This window comes from Ursus americanus, chromosome 30 (genome assembly GCF_024610735.1).
Source record: "Ursus americanus isolate L20-20 chromosome 30, mUrsAme1.1.p, whole genome shotgun sequence".
Lineage (NCBI taxonomy): Eukaryota > Metazoa > Chordata > Mammalia > Carnivora > Ursidae > Ursus > Ursus americanus.
Window position 1 is genome coordinate 216,720 of NC_142156.1, and position 27,018 is coordinate 243,737.

Here is a 27,018-nt window from a genome sequence, read left to right on the forward strand (position 1 = left end):
CAGATGCTTAACCGCTGTGCCACCCAGGCGCCCCGGACTTAATAAATTTAAATGCATACATATGAAATCATAGAAAAATCTGTCTCAGCGTTTTTCTCTTCTTCTGTAATGTCTATGTCACTGAATGAAAGAATGATTCTGAAATCAACTTAATGAGTAAATTGCCACAGTACCATCCTTGGTGTCCCCGATCGGGTACACGCGGTGATCCAGGCAGAAACAGACTCTCTTCTGTGTCAGCCTGGCAGGGGCCGGCATGACTGTGAGGGGCTCCTCAAGTTCAGCCTCCTCCTCCACACAAATTCCTGGGAAATGCATAGAAAGAGAGAGCAGTGTTGGCATCTTGTTGTCAGATGCTTGCTTGCTTCCTTCCTTCCTTCCTCCCTCCCTCTTCCTTCCTTCCTCCTTCCTTCCTTCCTTCCTTCCCTCCCTCCCACCCACCTTCCTTCCTCCCTCCCTCCCACCCACCCTCCTTCCTTCCTTCTTTCCTTCCTTCCCTCCCTCCCTCCTTCCTTCCTTCCTTCCTTCCTTCCTTCCTTCCTTCCTTCCCCAATTCCACTCTCTATTCTCAGGTCTCTTCATCCTCTCTAGACACTGTAGGGTTAGGGGACAGTCTCCTGTCTCCTCTTAGGGAGTTCCCTCCATACATACACAGAGCCTTGAGAACCCACCCCAGGACTATCTCTGAAGATCTTCAGACAGTCCATTCCTCAGCTGTGAAATGTTCATCCCACCTACTCGATGGCATGGTCCCTTCTCATGCACTCGCAGGCATCATCCAGACAGACGGGGAAGCCCTCCACATCAACCCATGAAAATACCACAAGATATTCCAGTCTCTCTCCTTCTATAAAGCTCTGGATTTAGACTGTTCGCACTTGCTTTCAGATTTTGTCATCTACACTGAGAAGAGTTGACCTGGAATTCCTTTCTCTATCATGGGTTGCTGGGATGGCATCAAGATCCTCCCAATCCACCGACAGCAGTGTGCTGTATTCCCTGCGTGTGTTCTCTGGATGAGTGTGGACAAAATTGACATTCAGAAACAGTCCAGTTTTCTGAATTTAGAATTTCTGAATTTAAGGAAGCCAGCTTCATTGAAAAATCAAAATTAACTAATACGGAAAACCTAGAATTTTCATCTAAAACTGTGGACAAATTGGAGTGTGGAAATGAAAACAGAAATTTAAAAAAAGAAACAAATTTCTCTAAAAGTGAGGCAGCCAACGTGAGAGAAGAGAATTCAGAAAATCAGTACGAACATACCTTTAGAACAACAGTTCAGATTTCCCATCGTGGGAAGCTTCACACCTGCTAGCCAAAGTGCACGGGCTCGGCTCACAGAGTGACAGTTGAAATGGAAAGAGAGGTGTGCATCTTAATCAGGTTGCCATGGCGATGGCTCATGCTAGAACTTTCAGAGCCCAAGGCAGCTCTGCACACTGTCGGTTGATGGAGGGAAGTGGGTCAGGGTTCGGTAGATGGGTGATGGGTATGAAAGAGGACACTTGTTGATATCAGCACTAAATGTTGTATGTAAGTGATGAATGACCAAATTCTACTCCAGAAACCAATACTGTACTGTATGTTAACTTAAAAAAAAAATAAAAGGATACCCCTGTCAGGGACACATAGGTGACTTAAATTTTCATTTTACATCTGCTATACTATAAAACTTTTATTAGTAAAACACTGTTTAAAAAAGTCTGAATTCGGTCAGTTTTGGTAGGAGAAGGAAGGGAAGAATGAAGGGGGAATGAACCATGAGAGACTATGGACTCTGGGAAACAAACTGAGGGCTTCAGAGGGGAGGGGGGTCGGGGACTACGATAGGCAGGTGATGGGTAATAAGGAGGGCACGTATTGCATGGTGCACTGGGTGTTATATGCAAGTAATGAATCATGGAACATTACATCAAAAACTATGGATGAGAAGGGGAGGAGTTAAGATGGCGGAGGAGTAGGGGACCCCTTTTTCAGCTGGTCCCCTGAGTCGAGCTGGATAGGTACCAGACCATCCTGAAAATCCACGGAATCAGCCTGAGACACAGGAAGATACATCTGGATCTCTACAAATGAACATCTCCAGCACTGAGTATTGAGGTACGAAGCAGGGAGCCATGAATCCGAGCACAGATATTGGAAGATAAACGGAAGGGGGAAGAGCCGCCACGCTCGGGCACCGGGAAGCGGTAGCCACCTGCACTGCAACTGGGCAGACTAGAGAGCAGACTGAGACTGTGAGCCTGGGAATGCGTGTGCAGCCAGACTGAAAACCGGAGCTCCGGAGCGCATGCGAACCCTACTGAAACAGGGAGCTCGGGAGTGCGCGGGGGCGCCAGACGGCTGGCGGTGTTAGAAAGACAAAGGACAGAGACGTGCCAGCCCTGGAAGTGAGGGCTGGGATGCCGGCTGTGGGGCACACAACCCAGGACGCTGCAGGGTTTTTAACAGCACCAACAGAAACAGAGGTAAAGTGGCCAGAAGAGCACTGTGGAGAGGGACTGTGATCTCTCTGTTCTGCGACAGAGGCAAGGATTCGGCCACTGCTGCTCTGACTCTCAGAAGAGGCACAGAAAACTGCCAGGGAAAGCCGCCAGAGAACAAAAGCCTGGAAATACCAGCTCACATTGTGCCCATCCCCATCCCCCCTCACAGGGGACAGGGAGTCTCTACCCAAACAGGGTTGCCTGAGTATCAGCGCGGCAGGCCCCTCCCCCAGAAGGCAGGCTGAAAAATCAAGAAGCCCACATCCCTAAGGTCCCTATAAAACAAGAGCACACTGCCTGAGTCCTGGTCAATAATTTGGGCTCTGGGCAACCCTGCAACCTCCCCTCATGAGCATGACGAGTAGGAAATCCCCCCCCCGGCAAAGAAAAGATAATGAGTCTGTGCCCTCTGCCACAGAACTGATGGATATGGATATAACCAAATTATCAGAAATGGAGTTCAGAGTAACAGTGGTCAAGATGATGTGTAGGCTTGAAAAAAATATTAACGAAAATATTAACGAGAATGTAGAATCTCTAAGGGCGGAAATGAGAGTGAATCTGGCAGAAATTAAAAATGCTATGAATCATATGCAGTCAAAACCAGATGCTCTGGCAGCCAGGGTAAATGAGGCAGAAGAACGAATTAGTGAATTGGAGGATGGGATGGTAGAAGAGAAAGTTAAAACGAAACTTGGCTCAAAAAAATCCATGTCAAGAATCAAGGTTATGGGAGATTACTGACTCAATGAAACGTTCCAATGTCAGAATCATCAGCATCTCCAAGGGGGTGGAGAAAGAGAGAGGTCTAGAAGAGATATTTGAACAAATTGTAGCTGAGAACATCCCTAATCTGGCAAAGGAAACAAGCATTCGTGTCCAAGAGGCAGAGAGGACCCCTCCCAAGGTAAGTGACCACAGACCTATACCACGTCATGTCATAGTGCAATATGCAAATATTAGATCCAAGGATACGGTATTGAAAGCGGCCAGGGCAAAGAAATTTCTCACATACAAAGGCAAAAGTATCAGGATTACATCAGACCTGTCTACACAGACCTGGAATGAGAGAAAGGGTTGGGGGGGCATTTTTAAAGCTCTTTCAGAGAAAAACATGCAGCCAAGGATCCTTTATCCAGTAAGGCTGTCATTCAGAATTGATGGACAGATAAGGACCTTCCAGAATCGCCAGACACTGACCAATTTCGTAACCACGAAACCAGCCCTACAGGAGATATTAAGGGGGGTTCTATAAAAGTAAAAAGGCCCCAAGAGTGATACAGAACAGAACGTTACAATCTATAGAAACAAAGACTTTACAGGCAACATGACATCATTAAAATAATATCTCTCAATAATTACTCCCAATGTGAATGGCCTAAATGCTCCCATAAAATGCCACAGGGTTGCGGATTGGATAAAAAGACATGACCCATCCATTTGCTGTCTCAAGAGACTCATTTTGAACCTAGAGATACATCCAAACTGAAAGTAAAGGGATGGAAAACCATTTTCATGCCAATGGGCCTCAAAAGAAAGCTGGGGTAGCAATTCTCATTTCAGACAGACTGGATTTTAAACTGAAGACTGCAGTTAGAGATACAGAAGGACACTATATTATTCTTAAAGGATGTATCCAACACGTGGATATGACAATTATAAATATCTACGCCCCCAACAGGGGAGCAGCTAGATACACAAGCCAACTCTTAATCAGAATAAAGAGACATATAGATAAAAATACGTTAATAGTAGAGGACCTTAACACTCCACTATCAGCAACAGGTAGATCACCTAAGCAGAAAATCAACAAGGAAACAAGAGCTTTGAATGACATACTAGACCAGATGGACCTCATAGATATATACAGAACACTACACCCCAGAACAACAGAATACTCATTCTTTTCGAATGCACGTGGAACGTTCTCCAGAATAGACCATATACTGGGTCACAAAACAGGTCTCAACCGATACCAAAAGTCTGACACTATTCCCTGCATATTCTGAGACCACAATGCTTTGAAACTGGAACTCAATCACAAGGAAAAAGTTGGAAGAAACTCGAATACTTGGAAACTAAGAACCATCCTGCTCAAGAATGATTCAATAAACCAGGAAATCAAAAATCAATTTAAACAATTTATGGAGACCAACGAGAATGAAAACACAACGGTCCAAAACCTATGGGACACTGCAAAGGCAGTCCTGAGGGGAAAATACATAGCCATCCACGCCTCACTCAAAAGAATAGAAAAATCCAAAATGCAGTTTTTATATTCTCACCTCAAGAAGCTGGAACAGCAACAGAGGGACAGGCCTAACCCACGCACAAGAAAGCAGCTGGTCAAGATTAGAGCAGAGATCAATGAATCAGAAACCAGGAGCCCAGTAGAGCAGATCAATAGAACTAGAAGCTGGTTCTTTGAAAGAATAAATAAGATCGATAAGCCACTGGCAAGACTTATCCAAAAGAATAGAGAAAGGACCCAAATTAATAAAATTATGAATGAAAAGGGAGAGGCCACAACCAACACCAATGAAATAGGAAGGATCATTAGAAACTTTTATCAACAGCTTTATGCCAATAAATTAAACAACCTGGCAGAAATGGATGCCTTCCTGGAAACCTATAAACTACCAAGACTGAAACTGGAAGAAATTGATTTCTTAAACAGAAGACCAATTAATTACAAAGAGATTGAAGCAGTGATCAAAAACCTCCCGAAAAACAAGACTCCAGGGCCTGATGGATTCCCCAGGGAATTCTACCAAACATTCAAAGAAGAAATAATACCTATTCTCCTGAAGCTGTTTCAAAAAATAGAAAGAGAAGGAAAACTATCAAACTCATTCTATGAGGCCAATATTACCTTGATCCCCAAACCAGGCAAAGACCCCATCAAAAAGGAGAATTACAGACTGATATTCCTGATTAATATGGACGCCAAAATACTCAACAAGATCCTAGCCAATAGGATCCAACAGTACATTAAAAGTTTTATCCATCATGACCAAGTGGGATTCATCCCTGGGATGCAAGGGTGGTTCAACATTCGCAAATCTATCAGTGTGATAGATTATATCAACAAGAAAGGAGTCAAGAACCATATGATCCTCTCAATAGATGCAGAAAAAGCATTTGACAAAATACAGCATCCTTTCCTGATTAAAACAATTCAGAGTGTAGGGATAGAGGGCACACTCCTCAATTTCATAAAAACCATCTACAAAAAGCCTACAGCAAATATCATTCTCAATGGGGAAAAGCTGGAAGCCTTTCCCTTAAGATCAGGAACACGACAAGGATGCCCACTCTCGCCACTATTATTCAACATAGTACTAGAAGTCCTTGCAACAGCCATCAGACGACAAAAAGGGATAAAAGGTATCCAAATCAGCAAAGAAGAAGTCAAACTGTCTCTCTTCACAGATGACATGATACTCTATATATGGAAAACCCAAAAGAATTCACCCCCAAACTACTAGAAGTTATAGAGCAATTCAATAATGTGGTGGGATACAAAATCAATGTTCAGAAACCGGTTGCATTTCTATACACGAACAGTGAGACTGAAGAAAGAGAAATTAGGGAATCCATTCCATTTACAATAGCACCAAAAATCATACGTTATCTCGGAATTAACTTAACCAGAGAAGTAAAGGATGTATATTCTAGAAACTACAAATCACTCTTGAAAGACATTGAAGAAGACACAAAAAGATGGAAAAATATTCCATGCTCATGGATCGGAAGAACTAACATAGTTAAAATGTCTATGCTATCCAGAGCAATCTACACTTTCAATGCCATCCTGATCAAAATACCAATGACTTTTTTCAAAGAACTGGAACAAATAGTCCTCAAATTTGTGCGGAACCAGAAAAGGCCCCGAGTTGCCAAGGAATTGTTGAAAAGGAAAAATAAAGCTGGGGGCATCACGTTGCCAGATTTCAAGCTATACTACAAAGCTGTGATCACCAAGACAGCATGGTACTGGCACAAAAACAGACACATAGACCAATGGAACAGAATAGAGAACCCAGAAACAGACCCTCGGCTCTTTGGGCAACTAATGTCTGACAAAGCAGGAAAAAAACATCCAGTGGAAAAAAGACAGTCTCTTCAATAAATGGTGCTGGGAAAATTGGACAGCTACATGCAAAAGAATGAAAATTGACCACTCTCTCACACCATATACAATGATAAACGCCAAATGGATGAAAGACCTTGATGTGAGACAGGAATCCATCAAAATCCTAGAGGAGAACATAGGCAGCAACCTCTACGACATTGGCCACAGCAACTTTTTTCATGACACATCTCCAAAGGCAAGAGATACAAAAGAAAAAATGAAATTGTGGGACTTCATGAAAATAAAAAGCTTCTGCACAGCCAAGGAAACAGTCAAAAAAAACTAAGAGGCAGCCCACGGAATGGGAGAAGATATTTGCAAATGACATTACAGGTAAAAGACTGGTATCCAAGATCTACAAAGAACTTCTCAAACTCAATACACGAGAAACAAATAAATCAAAAAATGGGCAGAAGACATGAACAGACACTTTTCCAATGAAGACACACAAATGGTTAACAGACACATGAAAAAATGTTCAAAATCATTAGCCATCAGGGAAATTCAAATCAAAACCACACTGAGATACCACCTTACACCAGTGAGAATGGCAAAAATTGACAAGGCAGGAAACAACAAATGTTGGAGAGGATGTGGAGAAAGGGGATCCCTTTTACACTATTGGTGGGAATGCAAATTGGTACAGCCACTCTGGAAAACAGTGTGGAGGTCCCTTAAAAAGTTAAAAATTGAGCTACCCTATGATCCAGCAATTGCACTACTGGGTATTTACCCCAAAGATACAGAGGTAGTGAAGAGAAGGGCCATATGCACCCCAATGCTCATAGCAGCATTGTCCACAATAGCTAAATCGTGGAAGAAGCCGAGATGCCCTTCAACAGATGACTGGATTAAGAAGATGTGGTCCATATATACAATGGAATATTACTCAGCTATCAAAAAGAACGATTTCTCAACATTTGCTGCAACATGGATGGGACTGGAGGAGATAATGCTATGCGAAATAAGTCAAGCAGAGAAAGACAATTATCATATGGTTTCACTCATTTATGGAACATAATAAGTAGGAAGATCGGTAGGAGAAGAATAGGCAGAAGAAAGGGGGGGGGTAAACAGAAGGGGGATTGAACCAGGAGAGACTATGGACTCTGGGAAACAAACTGAGGGCTTTAGAGGGGAGGGGGTGGGGGAATGGGATAGGCTGGTGATGGGTATTAAGGAGGCCACATATTGCATGGTGCACTGGGTGTTATACGCAAGTAATGAATCCTGGAACTTTACGTCAAAAACTAGGGATGTACTGTATGGTGACTAATATAATAAAAAAAAATATTATTATAAAAAAATAAAGTATATTAGAAGGTATGGTCCTATCCAGATCAATTATGTACCTCTCCCATTTGTTCAGTCTTCTTTTACATCCTTTGGTGACATTTTAAATTTTCTCCATGAAAATCTTGATTATTTCTTGTTTAGTTACTTCTAGATATTTTAGTCTTTGTTGTCACTGTGATTTATTTCTTTCTGTTTTGTTTTTTATTTTATTTTTTAGAAGATTTTATTTATTTATTTGATAAAGAGAGACAGAGATAAAAAAGAGCGAGAGAGAGCACGAATGGATGGGAGAGGGAGAGGCAGGCTCCCCACTGAGCAGGGAGCCGGACACAGGGCTGGATCCCAGGACCCCGGGATCAAAACCTGAGATGATGGCAGATGCTTAACCAACTGAGCCAACCAGGTGCCCCTAGTCTGTTTTTTAAATGGCTAATGACAGTGGATAAGAATGTTCCTGTGTTTTTCTTTGTTGATTATCAGATTATTCTCTGCAATTTTTAAAGTACAAATTCTCTGCCTTTGTAATAGAATCAACCTGTTCGTTGTTCTTGCTCTTGTTGTTGTTGTTGTTACTGTTTGCTTTGGCCAGAACCTGAATCACAACATTGAATAAAATGAGCGATAATGAGAAAAAAAACCAACAACTATGGATGTACTGTATGGTGACTAACATGACATAATAAAAAATTATTATTAAAGAAAAAGACAGATGGGGCGCCTGGGTGGCACAGCAGTTAAGCATCTGCCTTCGGCTCAGGGCGTGATCCCGGGGTTCTGGGATCGAGCCCCACATCAGGCTCCTCCGCTGGGAGCCTGCTTCTTCCTCTCCCACTCCCCCTGCTTGTGTTCCCTCTCTCGCTGGCTGTCTATCTCTGTCAAATAAATAAATAAAATCTTTAAAAATAAATAAAAAATAAATAAATAATTTTTAAAAAGACAGAAATAACAAACCTTACCTAGGATGTGAAGGAAAGGGATCCCTGGCGCACTGTTGCTGGGTACCTAAGTAGGTGCACATGCTGTGGAAAACAGTATGCAGGCTCTGCAAACAAAAGAAAAATTAAAAAGAGAACTACCCCACCATCCAGTAACTTCTCTTCTTAGCTTTTAGCCGAAGAAAATGAAAATACCTATTTGAAATATATTTAGACCTGCGTTTTCATTGCAACAGTATTGTTTAGTAATATAACATATAAAGCATAATATTTAAATAAACAGCATATACAACATCTATAATGCAAAGTATAATACAAGACTGTATATACATAACGTAACATAGAGGAGCCAAGAGAGAAGGATAACCTACAAGTCCACGTCCGTGGAGAAATGGTTCCATAACGAAGATTTGTTGTGCCCTTGCCACCGCAAGTGCCCTCCCCGACTCCACTGCCCTGGCTGCTCTTGACACCCACTCACCGACCTCTCCCTCCCCCCCATCCTCACCGCCAATGCTGCCCACCATGCCAACCCACTTGATGTCACTGGTGCATGGAAGGGCCTGCGCTGCTGCCTCCACGGCCCTTGAGGTCACTGATGCACCACCACCGCCAGAAACGCCAGGGACCTCACTGCCAGCGTCCTGGCTGCTAGAAATGCCAGGGACCTCATCACCAGAGCTGTGGCTGCCACCGCCGCAGAACTCCCTGCCCACACCACCACTCCCATAGACAGGATGCCACTCCCGCCCTTACCGCTGAGGTTGCCCCGGAACACACCATTTTCGCCCATGCCAGGGCTGCCATTGAGGCTGCATCCATCCACTCCACTGCCCTGGCAGAACTAACAACCCTGACCTCTGATGTCGTCCACACGGCCTACGCCACCCACAACATTGCCGCCCCTGATGTCACTGACACACCGCTGCCAGCAATGCCAGGGACCTCACCACCATCGCCACCACGCCGCCCTTGCCACCGCAGAACTCACCGCCCTCGCCACGCTGCGTTCCCCAACCTCACCACCCTTTCCAACGCAGCCCATCTCCCTGCCACCCGAGCCGCAGCCCTTGCTGCTGTGGCCACCGCTGAACATTCCACCCATGCCCTCTTCCATCTTCGCCTACGACCATACCACTGCTGCCCTCGCCACCCGGTGACAACTCATATCCCTCGCCCTCACCACCGCCTGGGACTCAGAGCCCTAACCAAGCACGCCATCCTCTTCCCCGCCAGGAAACCCACGACTTCACGGCCCTTGACCTCACTGCGTACCTACAATGCACGCGCCGCTGCCACCGGGGCCCCTGACCTCACTGACGCGCCGCCACGGCCGGCAACACCACGGACATCCACACCCGCGACACCATCACCACCCTCACTGCCACTCGCATCGCAGCCCATGCCGCCTGGGAACTCACCATCGCCCTTGCTGCCACTGCCTCCACCGCCGCCGCCTCCAGCGCTGAAGCCGAATCTGTTGACGCCGCCCTGGCCTCCAGTGATGCTGCCTTCAATGCCAGAGTCCGGGCACCACTGACGTCAGAGGGAGGCGCCGCCGACGCTGGGGCTGCCTCCAGCACCGAGGCGTCCTCAGTCAACGCCCCTCCAGGAACACCGCCACTGGCGCCGCCTCCAGCACGGCCTGCACGGCCTCCAACGCCTCCAGCAACGCCGCTGCTCCCGCTGACTCCCTTGAGGCCGAGGACGCCTTCAGCGCCACCGCTGCTGACTTCATCAACGCTGCTGAAGCCTCCAGCGCCGCCATCTGCATCCACGCCGGAGTCCCTGCCGCACTAAAGTGAGGAGGGCCGTCCAGCGCGCGGGGCTTCCACGGGTGCCCTTCGGCCTCCTGCGCACCGGGCCCCGCCTCCAGAAGGAGCGCGGTCCCAGAAGCCTTTGGCAGGGGCGCCGCATGCATGACTGCTCCTGCCGCCTCCAGTGAGGCGGGCGCTGCCTGCAAGAAAGGCACTGCTGCGGACGCCACCTCCAGCAAGGGGACTGCTGCCGCCGTCTCTGGCAGGGGTGCCGCTTCCGTGGACGCCCGCCGCCTCCTCCAGCTTGAGGCCCCGGGAGCGGCGGGCGCCGCCTGCGTCGTCTCTTGCAGGCCTGCAGTGCGCCGGTCGCGCTGGTGGTGCCTCCAGCAGGGCGCCGCGTCTGTGCACGTCCCTGCTTCCTTCACTGCTGCCGGTACCCGCCTCCAGCAAGTCATCGCCGCCTCCTCGAAGGGCGCTGCTTCTGTGTGGGCTTCGGCCACCTCCAGCTCGGTGGGTGCCGCCTCCTGGAAGGGCACCGATGCCGGCGCCTCCGGTTGAGGCGCGGCTTCCGTGAACCCCGTGCGGCCTTCACCGCGCCTGGTGCTGCCTCCAACAAGGGCGCCACCGCCAGTGCTTCCCGCAGGGGCGCCGCTTCCCGTGGTCGCCCTTGCGGCCTCCAGCGCAGCGGGCCCCGCTTTCAAGGGTCACCCTTGCGGCCTCCAGCCTGGCGGGCGTTGCTTTTGTTGGAAGGTTGGATAGGCAAGTATTAACGAACATATTTTTTCAGACACTCCTCTTTACAAATTCTTTCTCCCCTTTCACATTCAGAGAAATTGGAGTGACGACAGAAGGAAACAAAACATTATGCAGTGTATAGAATAAATGATGGGTGGATGGATGAATGGATGATTTAATCTGGTTGTTTAAAATTATACACAAGTATTATGAATTCTTTCTTAAATGACTCAATTCTGTATATCTCCATTCAAAATACATAATATATAAAGACATATTTTCCATAATTTATTTATAACTATATATATGTAGATATATTTCATTCATATTAATGGCTTTCCATTATATACCATGTCAAATTTGAAGAGAAATTAAAATAAGATGGTTTTAACTCCTTATATAAATTATAAAGAAAATAATGATAATTTATATTAATATAAAAAAGCAGAACTGTATCTTGGAATTTAAAAATATCTTAAATATACATATTTGTAGTTTATGATTATTTACATTTTTTAAGCTATTGAGGGTGAATGGTTTAAGCAATAACCTTATTATATATTTTACCAGAATGTCACAGTATTGGATTAGACCGAGCACATTTCCTCTGAAATACAATAAATACTGAACAGTACTTTGCAAAATGAATAAATGGGCAAGTGCATGCTAACTCTACCTTTAGACAGTATTTTAGGCTAGTCCTCCAAGATAAATTAGATGAACTGCTTACAAGTGTATCATCAAGTAATCATATAAATGGGCTAGTGATTCATGCCTTTTAAACTGCATGGATAACTGCTAATTGAATCAGATATCAAACATGCAGTGAATGTTATGATAGATGAGCTAACCAGTTTGACATACAAACAATTAAACCAACAGCCACGTCATAACTATGTAATTATCTGTGTTCATAGCTATGTATTTATATGGTTTACAAAATGTTCACATCTATTATACCACTCTTTACAATTAGGAACCCAAAGTTAAGCAATTACGACTTGGGCTATTTCAGATACATAAGAATTAGCAGAATCAGAATTAGGAATTTAGGTTTGTGTCTTTAAATCTAATGCCCTTTTTACTACACGATAAATGATTAAATATAGTTATAGACATAGATAATAAAACCACACACGCATAAATATACAAACAGATATATATCAATATACTTACAGACACTATGATGATACTAAATTTGCCATATTTAAAATCATAATAATAAAAATTTTAAGTAAGTGTCAACACTACTATTTTCTACATTTTGCTTTTTACCTACGAAGTAATCTGGGTGGTCTGCTCTGAGAAATTTCCTAAGTTTTGGGTTGTCGGAATATAGTGCTAACAGCAAAGAGGAAACGACAAGTACAAGGAAAGTTAGAAAAAAAGTCATACTCTGCTTACAATGAAGGAAAATAGAAGAAACTGTGACAGCTGATCTCACACATTTTAAGAACATTCATGTGAAGAAAAGGAATTTGTTCTGTTACGGGATTGTGGCATCGAAATAAACAGACTTCGTGGAATACCATCGTTTTTGCCCGAGGAAAGGTTCATCTAGAGTTTCCGACATGGACGTGCTCCGGCCATGTAAGCAGATGCTGACGCCCTAAGGAAAGTTGAGTCTTCATTCCTGCACTCACGCTTGATGCACGTGCCGGCGCTGTACTTCGTTCTCTGTAGAGATTTGGACCAAGTGGGAAGATTTGATTTCTCAGATGAATTAATTTCCTAGGACAGCCCGTTCCCTGAAAATCTGAGAAGTCGTGTTGCAGACAGTGAGTTCGGAATGCGGAAGACTTGTCAGGGGTTACAGCTGTGAACGTTAAAGGGAGGAAACGTGATTCAGTTGGGGGAGTTACTAGACCAGGATGCTGCTCCGGCAGTGTCTACCAGCTCAGTGAGAAGCCCTGGAGCAAAGACTGCCCTTTTTAGAAGTATCTCATGTTGGACGAAAATGACTATGTCCCTGAATGACTTTCTCACGCCTTCTCCGGAAGTGGCACCGTCACCTTCTTTAGCTCTTCTGCTGGATCTGTCCTGAAAAAAGCATGATGTTGGCTAGAGAGCTGAAGCAAACCCTGAAGGAGCTAGCAGTGAGCTGGCAGCGATCAGCTAGCCATTTTCTTCTGAGTTGGACGGATTTCCTCTCTTGAAGGGGTCCTGAGAGCATATCTGTATCCCTGCCACACCCTACCCTAACCTGCTTCTATGAAAACCTACTTTGCAGAAACTAGCAGTTACACAGGATAAAAAACTTGGAGTCATTACTCTCTCTTCTCTTTAATAACCCCTGTGTGATCTATCAGTCTTGTTGCTTCTCCTTTCAGACACTGTCCACGTCCCTGACTCCATACCTGCTGCCCCAGTTCAACCCATCATAATCTTTTTTCTTGGATTACTGTGATAGTTTCCTCACTAGTCTTACTGATTTTAAGCTTGCCTCTATAGTCTATTCTCTGCACAGTATATTATATCTCCTTTGTGTTCTCAAATCTTGCTGTCCATATCCTTGGGTCCTATCATATCTTTCATTTACTCAGACTCTTCAGTGATTACCCTTCTTACTCTTGAGAAGAAAACCACATTATCTAGTCCTCTCATTGTTATTATTAATCTTTATTCTGACCTCTAATTCTCTACTTACTCTGTTCCAACCTTAGTATTCCTTAAATATGCTAGGCACCTTTTAGCCTCAGGGCCTTGAACTTGCTATTCCCACTCCTTTCATACATATTCAGGTCTTTGATAAAGTGTCATCTTTTCAGAAAGACTTTCCCTGACAACTCTATTAAAAGTGCAATTCAAACCATAACTCCAGGTTGAAAGATGGCACTGCCATTTCTCCATCTATTATTTTTTTTCATAACACTTAACAACAAGTGTCAATTACTGTATCTCCAGGACCTAGACAGATTTTGGCATTTGTTATGTTTTCGAATGAGTATTTGTCGAATGTGCGAACTCTCAAAAACTATCATTTTCCTACCTTCACTCCGTGATGGTAATAGGAACTGTGTATTTGCACATTTTGTGTGGTTATCAGTGAGAGACTCGGTTGGGCCTGATCCAAAAATAACCAGAAGATTATTAGGAACAAGGCAACAACATAAAAAGAGATCCATGATGGGGCGCCTGGGTAGCTCAGTCAGTTGAACCTCTGACTCTCAATTTCAGCTCAGGTCATGATCTCAGGGTTGTGAGATGGAGCCCAACATCAGGCTCTGCCCTGGGTGTGGAGCCTACTTGGAATTCTTTCTCTCCCGGTCCCCCTGCTCTTCCCCCTTTCCCCCTCGCTCACACAGGCACTCACTCTCTCTCTCTCTCTCTCTCTCTCAAACATAAATAAGCAAGTAAATAACAAAAGAGATCCATGACATAAGAAATGTAATGCCAAGTAACGTTAAATGCTTACTCTGTGACTGGCACATGCAAATTATGAATAATTAATTATTTAATTTGTCCTTAAATAGGTATTAATATCATGTGGTCTACTGATAGAAACAGGTTTAGAGAAGTAAAGTACTTAACCAAGTCTCTGTTTATATGGAGAAGTAAAGATTATCTTCCCCATCCCTTTATCATTTCTACTGCATTCTGAGAATTAAGTACAATAACCATTTGTCAGGAATCATGCAATAACTTCCTAAATTTCACCAAAAAAATTCTGCATTTCCTAGTCTTTTATGGACCTCCCTCAAATGCACATTATTTTTTTTATCCCAACCTTGATTTAAATATATAACTCAGTCTTTAGCATAGATTTGTAACTCTGTAAACTCAGATTTTTCACAAAGTAGCATTTACTCATTCATTGACAGTTCTGCCTATCCACCCACAATTGATTCAGTCACGCATCCGTTCACTTATTAGATTTTTCTTTAACTGTGCAATCTCCTGATGGTTTATTTGAAGATCACAAAGACAAAGTTTATACCTTCATGGGAATTAAATATATATAAGCATTTTGTATAAGCTAAGTGACACCGGTATTAAAAATAAGATTTTCTGTCAGTGGGTGCAGACATCATGAGGCTCTAATTTAGTTTGGAGATTAAAGCATTCACATAAACCCCACATACACCAAGATGAAATAACAACATCTTAAGAATGTGGTCTTGATGGAGCCAAGTGAAGAATAGCTCAGGACTGTTCCAACCCAAAGGAATTGCCAAAGTCAAAAAATGGGGGCATATGTGAAGAAATGAATTATGCTTAGCTGAGCTTTCTAAGCTAAGTGTATCTTATCTTGAGAGAAATTGGAATCCGTGAAAGTATTTTATTTATTTATTTATTTTAAAAAGATTTTATTTATTTATTTGACATGGAGACAGCCAGTGAGAGAGAGACAAGCAGGGGGAGTGGGAGAGGAAGAAGCAGGCTCCTAGCAGAGGAGCCTGATGTGGGGCTCGATCCCATAACGCCAGGATCACGCCCTGAGCCGAAGGCAGACGCTTAACGACTCCGCCACCCAGGCGCCCCCCGTGAAAGTATTTTAACTGAAAGACTGAAGTTGCCAGAACTGTATAATTGAGGAATTACTCTTACAATAATAGGGAAAAAGGATTGAAAGCGAGCATCTGCTGATACCTGGTTTCCCATGCCCTAATAGTTGAATGAAACTATTTTCACTAAATTTAACAATGACTGCCTGTTGCTAAATATTGTTTATATATGTCTTATACCTTCATCTTGTTTGACGTCCCATTATCACTTAGTACTTACATAGTAATAGAAAGTAAGCAGCAGGACAGAAAGGTTAAAAACTCAGATGAGATACAGAATGAAAAATAGAAAAGACCCTAAATGGGGCATACTGGGATAGACTCAGAACCCAATTAGCAAGACTTATCTTTAATGCAAGTAGGAATGTGAGTGTCATGGGGGAAAACAGCTTGAAAAATGTAGACTTGATTTGAATTTGGTCATTTTGGAGAATGGCATTGGAAGTTGATTACTGAACCATATGTAGATAAACCTAATGGGATTACTGGGCCATAAATTATACGGACACAAATCTTGGCTTTCATGCCTTTGTCTCCTATAGATCTCAGCTAACAGGTGCAAGAACCAAGTCCTGACCCTTGGAGTCCATACCCTATTCTGGTTTTGACAGGCGCAAAGGAGGGAAGAAAAGGTAAGAGTTTGGGATGCGGGCAGCAGGGTGACTGAATTTGGGCCCCGACTTCTAGTAAAGTGAAGAGAGGTTAATTAGAGTTAAATGAATAATTATTAAATAAGTGTTGTTCTGAGTTGCCATGTACAATGAAGTAAAGGTGATATTTCGTCAATTATGTAAGTTTCAAATTTTTCTCTGAAAGCAAGGTTACTTAAATAAATTGCTGGACTTGTCCGGACCAAGCATGTGCTTAACCCATGTTATTCCAGAATTTTTCAGGCCTCATAAGCTGCATTTAAGTTGTTTTTGTTGAGCTACCAGAATGTTAAAAAAAAAAAAAAGTGTTCCAATATCTCTAGTTTTAGAGCTTCACCGCAACTATTGGTTTATAAGAACCTTTTTAATCTATAAATGAAAATTGCTTAACCTTTAATGGCATTTGAATATAAATCAAAAGAAAACAAGCATATATGTACAACATGAGATATAAAGGCAAACTATAAAGATAAGGTATTTTCAATAATTAAAAATCATTATTCGTAGAGCTTATATTCTTGTGAGATTTTCAGATCCACATAAAGTATCTTTAAGCATGTCATTTTTTTTTAAAGATTTTATTTATTTATTCGACAGAGATAGAGACAGCCAGCGAGAGAGGGAACACAAGCAGGGGGAGTGGGAAAGGAAGAAGCAGGCTCCCAGCGGAGGAGCCTGATGTGGGGCTCGATCCCAGAACGCCGGGATCATGCCCTGAGCCGAAGGCAGACGCTTAACCGCTGTGTCACCCAGGCGCCCCTAAGCATGTCATTTTTAAAGAATTTTGGTATGAACTAAGAAATAATGCAAATGTAGCTAAGCTGTTCCTTAAGCAAATATAACCAATTCTTAGAGTGTGCTCTCAAAGATTTTAAGGTCTTTTAATGACAAAGAAGTGAGAAATTCAAATATCATAACTGCTTCGTTGTAAGTTTGCCTCCATGTTATAAATTTGTCTTCTCCACCCACTCCAAACTTCACACCTCATTTCACACAACCCTATATACTTGGAAGAGCATTCTGATTAATGTTTACTCTTTTCCCTCTGTCTGAAATCATTTTTTTTTCTCTTTCTTAAGCCCATCTGTTTTGTGGCAAACCCACCTGCTTCAATTGCTCCTTTGTCTTTTTCATTTTTCTTAGCACCGTCTATGGTTGCTGATAAAACCTCTCTTCGTGAGAATTGCGAACTCATTGAGTTAGAATTTGAATGTGCTTGACCTGTTTTCTTTCCTACACATTTCTGTATGAAAGCTAGGTACTGGGGCGCCTGGGTAGCGCAGTGGTTAAGCATCTGCCTTCGGCTCAGGGCGTGATCCCAGCGTTCTGGGTTCAAGCCCCACATCAGGCTCCTCCACCAGGAGCCTGCTTCTTCCTCTCCCACTCCCCCTGCTTGTGTTCCCTCTCTCTCTGGCTGTCTCTCTCTGTCAAATAAATAAATAAAATCTTAAAAAAAAAAAGGAAGCCAGGTACTCATAAATAATATTAGGAGTAATAATATAATTAAAAATACTAAACAAAAGATTTATCCTCTCAAATCAGTAAAGATGCATAAAATTCTGAGATGTACATTTCTGATTTATAGTTAAGTGCTGAAAAATATTTGAAGACATAGCACTGAAATATATTAAGTACTGCTTTTATATAGCTCACTAAAGGATAGGATAAAATTTCCACTTTCCTGTAACAACAACTTTAAAAGTATTTGAGAGTATAATTTCAAAAATCATATTTACGGTGTATGTTGCTGACATATATTTTATGCTATAAATGCCAGAGTATTGAATTACAGTATTTCCACCTTGTTTAATGCATGCTTTTTCTGTTAAAATTATGAAACATTGATCATTTTGAAGACTGTCCTTTTTTTTCTCTCAACATCATAGATAGGTTTGTTTTTTCTAAGATTTTATTTATTAGAGAGAGAAAGAGAGAGAGCGCAGGGGGAGGGGCAGAGGGGAAAGGAGAGGGAGAGAATCTCAAGCAAACTCTGTGCTGAGATCATGACCTGAGCCAAAACCAAGAGTCAGATACTTAACTGACTGAGCCACCCAGGCGCCCCTCTCAACATCATTTATACATTATTTTTTCCATAAAAAGCCAAAACAAAAAAAGGTTTGACGAGTACAGCTTCAACTTTTCAAAGACTAAGTCAGAATGTTTTTATTCGGAAGTACAGCTGGATTCATATATGACATAAATTTGCATAATAACTAAGCAAAGGCAAAACAGGGTTTATAAACCACTTTTTTGTTTGTTAAATAAATAAATAAATAAATAAATAAATAAATAAATAAATAAATAAAAATTTCCCTCAACATCATTTATACAAATTTTTATAAAATTTTTAAAAAGTAGTTCTACCTCGGGGGCGCCTGGGTGGCACAGCGGTTAAGCGTCTGCCTTCAGCTCAGGGCGTGATCCCGGCGTTATGGGATCGAGCCCCACATCAGGCTCCTCCACCATGAGCCTGCTTCTTCCTCTCCCACTCCCCCTGCTTGTGTTCCCTCTCTTGCTGGCTGTCTCTATCTCTGTCGAATAAATAAATAAAATCTTTAAAAAAAAAAAAGTAGTTCTACCTTCCTGAACACATAAACACACCACACCCACATTCTATTGAATACCAAAAAGAACGGTGTCCTAGGTTTTATTTTTAAGATATTAGTAAAATTACCAGGGCCATTGATTGTTGAGACCTACCACTTTAGAAGACTGACGGTTCTCAATAATGACTTTGTGATTGATTATAGGGTTGCAGTTCCATTTAAGAGTGATTGTCATACTGTCTTGTCAGTTTGTGTTTCTTATATAGTAGAAGTCTCGTGGATCCTCTGCAATTTCTGTCTCTTAACCGTCTGGAGAAATATGGTTTTGGTTTTGTTTTGTTATTCCCATACAACTGTGTTCTCAGCGTGACCAGATAGAAAACACGTATTAATGCACAAGAAACATCACATATAGGGCGCCTGGGTGGCACAGCGGTTAAGCGTCTGCTTCGGCTCAGGGCGTGATCCCAGCCATCTGGGATCGAGCCCCACATCAGGCTCTTCTGCTATGAGCCTGTTTCTTTCTCTTCCACTCCCCCTGCTGTGTTCCCTCTCTCGCTGGCTGTCTCTCTCTCTGTTGAATAAATAAAAAAAAAAAAAAAGAAAGAAAGAAACATCACATATAGATAACTTCACATCTTTTTCATAGCAGCCTGTCAAAAGGGAGACTTGATGACAAGATCCATTCCACACAGATGTTATTTTTTCTATCCCCTGTGTTCAAATGGACTTTCGGGCTTCTATGACGGCGTTTATTCTATTTGTGTATTAGGGCTCTATGTGCATTGATCCCCATTTTAAAGTATATTTAAAGAACTTGCAGGTAAGGGATAATTTTATTTTTCATCTTTGCATATGCTGTAATACCGAACAAAAACTTTTTGCGCATCAATGCATATTTATTGAAGTAACTACTTAAGAATACATTAAGCATTCAGTTTTTTTTTAAACCTACCATGTGGATTTAAGAATTTAATTGTATTATATTTTATATTAAAGTGTTTTTTTCATATAGCAGTTGTAATAGTATGTATGGAACCTGTTGTTGTAACTCATTGCCTGGGTTCAAATGTTAGAATTCTTCAGTATAAGTGTGTTCTTCGAAGACAGGAAACTACTATTCACCTAGAATGTGAACAACAGGAAAATTGCAATGGCCATGTATTTTACTTAAGGTTCTGTGAGCCATTTGAAGTAGAAGCATACCAATAGAATGAATAGACCTGTAGTGAACACAGCCAAGAATCAAAGAAAAACAGGGGCGCCGGGGTGGCGCAGTCCGATTAAGTGATCGACTCTTAATTTCAGCTCAGGCCTTGATCTCTGGGTCCTGAACTCAAGCCCTGCATTGTGCTCCGCACTGGGCCCGGAGCCTACTTAAAAACAAAACGAAACATAAATATGAAACTAAAAATACCAAAGGACATAGGACCACAGAATTAGAGGAGCAAATTTACATAAGATTATGCATATAGTTCTCACTTAATAAATTGTCAACATCACAAACAGAATTCACTGGGAAAATGTAAATGACCAAAACTGAGCCAAGAAATAGACAACCTCAGGCGGCCAAACAGCAGAGAAGACATCGAAAATGTCGTCAAAATACTACGTCTAAGAAACGTGGCAGGCCTAGCCATAAAGGCGAATGCTTTTTGTATATTCCAAGAAGAGATCCGTTGAGGATGTAATATAAACTCTTCCATAGGAAAAGATGGCATGCTTGCTGGCTTATCGTACGAAACAACATAACCCTGGCAGAAAAACCTGTTAAAATGTGGGAGGAAAAAAAATATACATTGATATTTGTGCAAATATAATACAAATACAGCTATAAATAGAGATTCGGAATGAAATATTAGTGCATCTCTTCAAGGATTCAGTATGGATAAGCCATCGTGGGTGGATAGACAAAAGGCATTTGGTTAAAATTAGCATTCGCTCGCAATCCAAACTCTTAGTAAACTAAGAATAAGACATTCATCCTCAACTTGATGAGGAGCGTGTCCTGGAAACTGGCACACGGCATCACACTTCAGCGCTGTCACGTATTCCCATTCGCCAGAAATAAGAAGTGAGGTCCGGTAACACCGTGGTTAGAGCAGTATTCAGGGTTGCTCTATCCAATGCAAGGAAATGCGAGACATGCATTTGAGACCAAATTGTTATTGTGTGCTGATTATATAACTGGCTAACAGAATCAACAACGAATACTTTCAAACAATCAGAATTTTATCATATATTTATTTTTTTTAAGAAAATACATTTTTATTAGATTCTTTTTCTTATAAGTTTTCTTTTTTTTGGTGTATTTTTTTATAATAATATTTTTTATTATATTGTGTTAGTCACCATACAGTACATCCCTGGTTTTTGATGTAAAGTTCCATGATTCATTAGTTGCGTATAACACCCAGTGCACCATGCAATACGTGCCCTCCTTACTACCCACCACCAGTCTATCCCATTCCCCCACCTCCCTCCCCTCTGAAGCCCTCAGTTTGTTTCCCAGAGTCCATAATCTCTCATGCTTCACTCCTCCTTCTGATTACTCCCACTTTCTTTATCCCTTTCTTCTCCTACCGATCTTCCTACTTCTTATGTTCCATAGATGAGAGAAACCATATGATAATTGTCTTTCTCTGCTTGACTTATTTCACTTAGCATTATCTCCTCCAGTGCCATCCATGTTGCAGCAAATGTTGAGAACTCGTTCTTTCTGATAGCTGAGTAATATTCCATTGTATATATGGACCACATCTTCTTTTTTTTTTTTTTAAGATTTTATTTATTTATTTGACAGAGATAGAGACTGCCAGCGAGAGAGGGAACACAAGCAGGGGGAGTGGGAGAGGAAGAAGCAGGCTCATATCAGAAGCCTGATGTGGGGCTCGATCTCATAATGCCAGGATCACGCCCTGAGCCAAAGGCAGACGCTTAACTGCTGTGCCACCCAGGCGCCCCATTGCCACCCAGGCGCCCCATGGACCACATCTTCTTAATCCAGTCATCTGTTGAAGGGCATCTTGGCTCCTTCCACGATTTAGCTATTGTGGACACTGCTGCTATGAACATTGGGGTGCATATGGCTCTTCTCTTCACTACGTCTGTATCTTTGGGGTAGATACCCAGTAGTGCAATGGCTGGATCATAGGGTAGCTCAATTTTTAACTTTTTAAGGGACCTCCACACTGTTTTCCAGAGTGGCTGTACCAACTTGCATTCCCACCAACAATGTAGGAGGGATCCCCTTTCTCCACATCCTCTCCAACAATTGTTGTTTCCTGCCTTGTCTATTTTTGCCTTTCTAACTGGCGTAAGGTGGTATCTTAGTGTGGTTTTGATTTGAATTTACCTGGTGGCTAATGATTTTGAACATTTTTTCATGTGTCTGTTAGCCATTTGTATGTCTTCATTGGAAAAGTGTCTGTTCATATCTTCTGCCCATTTTATGATTTATTTATTTGTTTCTTGTGTATTGAGTTTGAGAAGTTCTTTGTAGATCTTGGATACCAGTTTTTTATCTGTAGTGTCATTTGCAAATATATTCTCCCTCTTTTCCCTTGTTTTGATGTACATGTATGGGGACTCCATAGGCAAAACAAAACAAAACAAAACAAAAAACCCAAAACAAAACCCACTGAGGCTCTTTCACCAAATTTACTACCATATGGTATGTGTGATATTTCAGTTTCTGCAAAGTTGGGTTAAACTTGACCCATCTTCAAACACAGAAGAGAATTTAGCTTCAAAATTATTTCACCTGTCACGGAGAAGTTTAAACAGGTCACGCCGGTTGCTATTATTTTGTCAGTAGCGTGCTCTCTTGGGTAGAATGGGCCTTTCAGTGGGTTGTAGGATGTCATTCTGAATTCTGCAAGTCTGGTGGCTGCTGCTCCCCTAAGAGGCATTAGCGGGACCCTCAGAGTTCACCTCCCAAGCTGACAGCCGTGCCCCTGTTGTCGATCTCTGCTAACACCACCCTTTTTGCTCAGACCACAGAACTATGGCAGCAAACAAGACTTTGGGGTGTGGTTGCACAAATACATTTTGCACTGAGCCTGTGTTTGCCTACAGTTGGCTCTGAGGGAGCCTCTTACCCTTAGGGACTGAGTTAACTCTTAGAGAATCTCTAAACCCTGTGATGCGAAGGAGCCCTGAGCCATGTTACAGTTCAAGCCTGAGGCACCAAAGAAGGTCCAACCTGTAGCTTCTAGGCCAGCCTAGAGAATGACCTGAACTTAGTTGCAATGACAACAGCATAGGAAATAAAATTCATGAAGGTATTTGTGAGAGCAACACAAATTGAATTGGAAAATATAATTATAGGGGCGCCTGGGTGGCTCAGTCAGTTAAGCGTCCCACTCTTGGTATTGGCTCAGATCATGATCTTGTGGGATCGGGCCCTGAGTTGGGCTCACGCTCAGTGGGGAGTCTGCTTGAGATTCTTTCCCTCTATGCCCCCCCTGCCCTGCGTGCTCACTCTATTGCTTGCTCGCTCCTTCTCTCTCTCTCTAAAATAAATAAATAAATCTTTTAAAATTTTTAAAAAATTTAAAAATTAAAAAGAAGAAAAAAAACACATGTAATTATAATCATTGCTGAATTAACCATGAGCATATCCACCAAGCAACTGAGGGATGATTTCAGAACCATTGGTAGTTTTCCTGCTATGCTCAGTCTTTTCTTCAAACACTCCTTCTAATAAACATATCCTATGGTATCCTAGAAAAAGGGGCTTGAAACTTTCTTGGGATGAACGATGTTCACACATGTGAAATATTTGTTTCAATGCCCATAATAGAACAATACAGTTAAGTTTGGGGAATGAATTAGAAAGAGGGCAAAACTTCAAAATAAATTTTAAAATTTCATGAAATCAGCTCATGGCAATTTGTGTCTGCGTTTTAAAATAGAGATAATTTACTGTGCTACTGAAAATAGCCTATGAAATTATAAGGGGATAACAAAAATTAAAAGATCAAGGGGGAAATGTTGCTATTCCTGGAGAAGAAAGCTGAAAAGGAATGCTGTTTAAAAAAAAAAAAAAAAATTGTCAGGGGCAAGGTCATGCTCCATAGCTATGGTACTAGCGCCACCCACTGTTCTAAGTATAAATTGCAGCTATGCCAGAGCCTATTCGTTCTGAATTTTCAGAATTCTTTTAAAACCTGCCCTTTCATGGCAGAAACAGGTGTGTTTTTGTTTTTGTTGTTTTGTATAATAATTTTTTATTATATTATGTTAGTCACCATACAGTGCATCCCTAGTTTTCGATGTAAAGTTCCATGATTCATTACTTGCGTATAACACCCAGTGCACCATGCAATACGTGCCCTCCGTAATACCCATCACCGGCCTATCCCAATCCCTCACCCCCCTCCCCTCTGAAGCCCTCAGTTTGCTTCCCAGAGTCCATAGTCTCTCATGGTTCATTGCCCGTTCTGTTTACCCCCCCTTTCTTCTTCCCTTTCTTCTCTTACCGATCTTCCTACTTCTGTTCCATAAATGAGTGAAACCATATGAATATTGTCTTTCTCTGCTTGACTTATTTCGCTTAGCATTAGAAACTGGTGTTTTGTGTTGCTTTCACTATTTCCACTTACCTAAATCTTATTAAGGATTACTGTGCTAAGAGCTTTACATAGATCTTTGTACTTACTTGTCATAACCTTATCAGGCTGGTAGTATTTTTATCCCCATTGGATAGATGAACAGAACAGAACTTAAGAGTCCCTAAATAACTTAGCCAAGGTCCCATAGGTGGTGACGGACAGAGCCAGGGGTAGAACTTTCTGATCAGCAATCAACCTCAAGGCTGCTGTTCTGCCTTTGTCTGCTTTATGGCTATGTCTTGGTATCTCTCCTGTAGGAGATCTTCCAGAATGTATGTTTCCATCACTTCAGCCTTCGCTTATCATCTTTAGAAGAACTCACACAGAGGAACGAATTATTATAAAACACTATTAGGGCAAAAAAGAGCATCTGCAGGATATTTTGGGTGGTCCTTCCTATTTTAATTAAAAAAAAAACACGGGTATCGAGTTTCAGGCCTTTATGTGCCTTTGTACTAATTTGTGTGTCTGACAGTGATAACTTGTATTTGGATATTTTCAGATTACCGTAAGTGAGAGATAGGAAGATGGGTCAGATTTTCCCTGAAAGGCACCCCCTCTAAGACTAAGGATTCCACCACCAATGTATTTCTATCAGGGGGACAAGAATGGCTTATTGGTGCTTACTTTGTATAGAAGGCTTGTTATCAAACCTTCACTGGCTGTCATATGGAGATGCTAAAAACTCTTAGTACTATCTTCCAATGAATCCCCGGGTTGTGCTAAATGTAATGGTATTTTGTGTCCAAGGTTTGAAAACACAAAACGGAGAGAGGAGGAAGCAAATGGAAAAGTATAGACTGGATGAAGTCCAGGAGGGCAGAGGGCAAAAGTAGAGGGAGACACGGACAGGGTCGCAAATCCAACTGGAGGAGAGAAGCAAAATCAGGGAAGTGTACCCAGGAGCCAGGTCCTAGGAAAAGCAGAAGTTGGAGATCCAGTGTCAGCACGCAGCCACGAGCTGCACAAACGCCGAGTGATGTGGAGTTGAGACCAGTTGGAAGCCCACAGTGGGGACTCCATGACAGTGTGTTGGTTGTTAGGAGGACAGCTTTCAAATCAAGAGAGTCAACACCAGATGCTATTAGAGTCCCTTCAATTCAACGGCATAAATATTTATCCAGTGCCTTTGGAATGAAAAGCACTGTGGTAGTTGTGCACTGTGAGTAGTCAAAAAATCTGCCTCAACAGACCTCTTCCCCTGTTCTCTCTGCAGATTAGCACAGGTAGTATTTAACGCCATCTAGCGGTAAAGACCGGTAAAGCTCAATGGCTGAGTTCCAATCTGATTAAGCATGGTGAGCCCGAAAGCTACAGTTTTGTTACCTAGTTACAGCCTAGATTGGCATCTCCAAGCTGTGTAATGATTCCCGAGCCAGCATCCTACTTCTAGCCTGGAGAACCCTACTTCTTACGTGTGTGTATTAGTTGTAATTTTTTTTCTCTTTTTAAAAATTGTGGTTAAAAAACACATAACATTAAGTTTATTATCTGAATCATTTTTAAGTGTACAGCTCAGTTGCCTGAAGTATATTTACATTGTTGTGCAACAGATCTCTAGAACTTCCTCATCTTACAGAACTGAAACTCTGTACCCATTAAAACAAATTCCTCCTCCCTCCTCTCTCCAGCGCTTGGTCACCACCTTCCTATTTATTGATTACTTTAGAGACGTCATATGAGTTGAATCACACAGTATTTTTCCTTTTGTAACTGGCTTAGCATAATGTTCTCAAGGTTCCTCCAAGTCTTAGCATGTGACAGAATTTTTTTTCTTTTTTTTTTTTAAGGCTGCATAATATGTGCTTGTATATACCACATTTTCTTTATCCGTTCATCCATTGATCACATCTCTTGGCTGTTGTGAATGCTGCAATGGGCCTGGTGCTTATTTTTTAAAAACCCAAACTACCCCACCTAGAGGTTTAGCAGTCTACGGAGTGTTGATGGAAACAGAGGCAGAAAGGTGATGGGTTGCAGGCTAAGTGTCTCAGGAAGCAGAGCATGTAGCAGAATTGTTGGCTGCCATGCCTCACCGCCTGTACCTTTCACTTAGAAGAAAGTGTAACTGTTGGTATGACCCCTTGGGTTTACAGAAAGACAAACTTGCAACAAAGGGCTGGAACTTCTCTTCAGTGACTCATGCCGGTCACATAGCTCAGATCTCTAGTGTCCTTGTATGTCCCCCAGAGATTTCATGGGAGTCATCCTCATCTGCTTCCGACATGGACACATGTGTGCTTTGTCCAATTCCACAAAGGAAGGCATGCTAGAGGGGAAGAAAGAACACGGATTCTGAACTCTGGCCTCTGAGGATACTCGTTTTAGTCCATTGTTTTTAAACTTGGGAAAATC

At 42.2% G+C, this 27,018-nt stretch overlaps 1 protein-coding gene across 1 annotated transcript in view; it reads left to right on the top strand.

Annotated features, from left to right (window-relative positions):
* The first annotated feature begins 12,918 nt into the window (after positions 1-12,918).
* LOC148107420 (small G protein signaling modulator 1-like) overlaps positions 12,919-27,018 on the top strand; it is an 82,346-nt gene continuing 68,246 nt past the window's right edge. The window contains 1 exon segment of the mRNA XM_087857151.1: positions 12,919-12,937. Coding sequence (XP_087713277.1) covers positions 12,919-12,937 — 19 coding nt within the window.